This window comes from Neophocaena asiaeorientalis, unplaced genomic scaffold, assembly GCF_003031525.2.
Source record: "Neophocaena asiaeorientalis asiaeorientalis breed wild unplaced genomic scaffold, Neophocaena_asiaeorientalis_V1.1 scaffold124, whole genome shotgun sequence".
Classification (NCBI taxonomy): domain Eukaryota; kingdom Metazoa; phylum Chordata; class Mammalia; order Artiodactyla; family Phocoenidae; genus Neophocaena; species Neophocaena asiaeorientalis.
This window is the reverse complement of record NW_020174135.1, coordinates 779,473-783,553: the sequence shown is the minus strand read 5'-3', so window position 1 is coordinate 783,553 and position 4,081 is coordinate 779,473. Positions and strand designations below refer to the sequence as shown.

The following is a 4,081-nucleotide window of genomic DNA, read 5'->3' as shown; positions in this document are numbered from 1 at the left end:
CACCCCAAAAAAGATCATACTATATACTATAGCTCGGTTGCAATTATGTTCGAGGAAGAAGAATCATAGTTCAGGAAGGCTCCTGAAAGAAAGCAGGGAACAGCCCATTACTGAGAAGCTGTGTTTTCTCTGCTAAACCTTTCATTCGTCCTTTAAATTAGAAGGGGTTGGTGAAGACGACATTTAGTTATAGTCACCAGTCAGGCAGTTGACCACATGTGTCCTCGTCAATTAGAAAGGTATTAATACTTTGAATTAGCTGAGTATCAATGTGCAGTGGGCCGCTTGTAATGTCTCCATCCTCTATGGGTCATTTTTTCAAAGGAAACCTTGTCCTCATTCCTGACTGTTTTGTCCCAGCTCTTACAGTCCTTCACTGCCATGATGCAGGGGAAAGTGTGAGGCAGTGGTCATGCATTTTGCAAGACAGTGATTCTTTATTTTATTACAAAAAACGCCAACTCTGGAAGGCCAGATTAAATCATTCCTTTCACTTTTTAATGGGATTTGGATGAATAGAGTAAAATATGCACTTTGCATTCATTGATAGCATCTTTACGTTGAGGTAATTGAGTCTTTTTTCCCTGACTGAATGAGTAATGACTTCATCTGACCCTCCGCGAGGCTTGGAACTTAGGCCGTCTTTGTCACCGCAGAGGGCCCGGGCTTTGAAACATGCTCTACTTCCCTGGCTTAATTTTTCTTCATTTTAATCCAAAACCCTATTTTTCTCAATAATTCAAGCATAAACTATATAGTAGTTGAAGTAGCGGAAATTGCAAGGTATTTGTCCTGGTTCTGCCGGTTTTTAAATGGAGTTGATAAATCAGGCGCCATGGTCCTGGCCGCCGCTCTCACGGAGCCCAGTCCCGCTCCACCGGCGAAGCTTCCAGAACCGTCGGTGCGGTCCTTCCCGCTGCTCGTCCCGGCCCAGAGGTGGCGAGCCCGGACCGGCTGGCCCCATTGCCCACTCGCCCGGTCACTGCGCTGGAAGTGACCGCTAGGGGGGCAGGGCGCTTCCCGCAGAGCCTTGCAGACACGGCCGGCCTGGCCGGGAAGGGTCTCATCTGCGCACAAGCTGCGCACAGGAGACAGCGCATCTCTAGGACTTGCCTAAAGTCCCTGGGGTTCCGAGTCTGAAGAGCGCGCGCGACCAGAGGAGGCCGCGTGTCCCAGACGAGGGGGCGGGGCCTGCCGGGGTGGTGGCTGTGGAGAGGAGGGGCCTGCTGGGGGGAGGGACTTAGTGGGGGCGGGGCCTTGTGGTGGGGTGGGGCCTGGAGGGGCGGGACCTCTGTGGGTGGTGGCTTGGAGGCGCAGACGCTGCAGAGCGGCCTCGCCCCTGGCCCCGCTCCCACCTCCAGAGCCCTTGCAGGTGGGGACCCGTGGCTCCCAGACCACTGCGCAGACCCTGTAGTGTTGGCTTTGGTGTGGAGGTAGGGCGAGTGCGCTAGACAGACTTCCAGCGGTGTAGCTTCTGGGTCCCTGTTGTCATTCCCGTGGTTTCTGGAGCCTCTAAAGGCCGTGAGGTGTCAGCCAACAGCAGTAATGATGACGGGCAGCTCTAAGAAGTGACTTCCCCCATAAGCTTGGTTAGAGAAGATTTCTCTTCTATAGGGTATACTACTGGTGTTCGCCTTATACTTCCTACTAGATTGGCTGTTTCTTGAAGGGTAAAATCTCATAGTTGACTCATTTTTCGTAACCATAGAGTTCAGCAAAAAATGTAGTAGGTATTTAAACTTGCTTGTATAGTGAATGAATTTTCTTCACTGCTGCACTTAACTGGGTTTTCTGACAAAGTTTTGTGCTTTCTTTGTAACTACAGGTTCTAACGTTCTCATGAGCCTTTGTGGCAAACCCTAATCAAAACCAGATATAAACTAAACAGTGAAGTGTGGAAAAGGCTAGCTTTTTATTGGCCAAAGACATGGTATTCAAAAGGCATTCCAAAATAAACTGGTATTAAGTAGGTTAGTAATTCTAAAAGTTTTAAATTTGAGAATAATAGTATAGTTTTGGTAATCATGTTTTCTTTTTTAATTTCTCTTTTTCAAAATCTGTACCAGATTCAGAAGAAACTCAGATGGCAGATGGATAACCTGATAGGATTCAGTCTTCTGCTAGTGTCATATAAATTACATATAAGCAGTTCTGTTAAGCACCTGCTGTGCCCTGGCCTGAGGGTGACCAGTAGTGACAGTGAGCTTTGCCACATTGTTTGGGCTTCTCCAGGCACCTCTGTTAGGAGATGGGTAACAGCAGTTTGCAGAGGAGGAGAGTGAGGCTTAAAGAGTGTAAGAACATTCCCCAAGGTCACACAGTTAGTAAGCAGAGATTCAAATCCAGGTTTTTAATAATAACAATGATAAGAGTAATGACAATAGTAGTAGCATGCATGCAGGCTTGCTCTCTACCAGAAGCTGTGCTCCCTGTGCTGTGCGTCCTCTCTTTCCCCCCGGGTCCTGTCAGGAAGACATGTTACAGCCCATTTTACAGATGGGAAAACTGATGCTCAGCTTGCCCAAGGTTGTGCAGCCAGGTGGCAGAGCCAGACTAGCCTAAACACAGAGTCTTGAGGGATCTTAACTGCCGTACGGCGTCTCTTGTCCTCTTTGTGGCTCTAAAGCCCTTCTACAAAGCCTGGCGCCGCCCTCCCCGCTCCTCTCTCTGCCCCCCACGCTGCATTGCCCGGTAGTCTTTCAGCAATGACACTAAGCACGGAGCAGGACTTGGTGGAGGTGCTGGGCTTGAAATTGAAGCCGCATGCTTCAGAAGTGTTCTCTTCACTTGTAGAATGGATGGTGTCTGGGTATCTCGTTCTTACTGTCCCCAAGATCCCACACAGAACGCATACAAAAAAGGAACTAATTCTTATTGACATAATTTTCCCTCACGTTTTGCTCAGCTGGCAAATGACTCACAGGATGAATTGGAGTGTCGTGTGCCTTACTGGGAGGACCTAAAGTACAGGACTTCTGCAAATTAACAAGTTGTCATTGCAGGCTAACTACTCCACCTGTTGCTTTTCTTCTTAATTAAGAGAAGTTCTTTTCAGGGAGACTCTTGGCAGAGAGGGATGACAGACATACTGTCCTGTTCTGAAGAAAATCCTAAGTGATTCCCTGACGTGGCACGTGCAGAGGAAAAGGCGCGTGTGCTCCCGGATAACTGGCCGGGCCGTCCGTGCGGCTCTCGTCCCGCATCCCCTTTTGTCCACTTGCTGGTCGTAACCTCATTATCTAGAGAAAGGATCTGAGTTTTTTGGGGTTGGGTACTCAGGACTCGTGTTTTCTCAGTAGACTCTTTCTGGAAATGCTCTGGGGACCATGGGTCACTTTCAGAAATTCTCCCTCAATCTCTAAAAGGCTTTTCAGAAAGAAGTGTGAGTGTCAGGAGAAGTTTACAGAAGAAAATGTAAAGTTAGTACATTTTTGTATTTCAGTATAATGAAAGCTAGTACAAAAGAAAATTTAAGAATGTGGTTCTGTCCTAACTCTTCATTTTCTTTCAGGTTGGTTTGCTGGACCTTGAGCTCAATCAGCTGACCAAAGCGCTGTTTTTGGCGTTGGTTGCCCTCTCGGTTGTCATGGTGACCTTGCAGGGATTCTCAGGTCCCTGGTACCGCAGTCTCTTCCGCTTTCTCCTGCTCTTCTCCTACATCATTCCCATAAGGTAGGTTTAAGAATGAAGAAAAACAGACGTCTGGTTTCACTGAATATGATGTTATTGAAGGTATTGTTCTCAGTGTGAAAGAAATGATCCACCTAGAACGAAAGAGGGAACCCCACTGACCCTGCTGTGAACCCCACTGCCTGGTGTGAACCCCACTGACCCTGCTGTGAACCCCACTGACCCTGGTATGAACTCCACTGACCATGGTGTGAACCCCACTGCCTGGTGTGAACCACACTGACCCTGGTGTGAACTCCACTGACCCTGGTGTGAACCCCACTGCCTGGTGAAGCCCACTGACCCTGGTGTGAACCCCATTGACCCTGCTGTGAACCCCACTGCCTGGTGTGAACCGCACTGACCCTGGTGTGAACTCCACTGACCCTGGTGTGAACCCCACTGCCTGGTG

At 48.7% G+C, this 4,081-nt stretch overlaps 1 protein-coding gene across 8 annotated transcripts in view; it reads left to right on the top strand.

Annotated features, from left to right (window-relative positions):
* The window catches only part of ATP9B (ATPase phospholipid transporting 9B), a 215,676-nt gene that overhangs the window by 133,411 nt on the left and 78,184 nt on the right, over positions 1-4,081 (top strand). For all 8 annotated transcript variants that reach the window (XM_024754795.1, XM_024754799.1, XM_024754798.1 and 5 more), the window contains one exon: positions 3,512-3,672. In XM_024754795.1, coding sequence (XP_024610563.1) covers positions 3,512-3,672 — 161 coding nt within the window. The remainder of the gene's footprint in view (positions 1-3,511; positions 3,673-4,081) is intronic.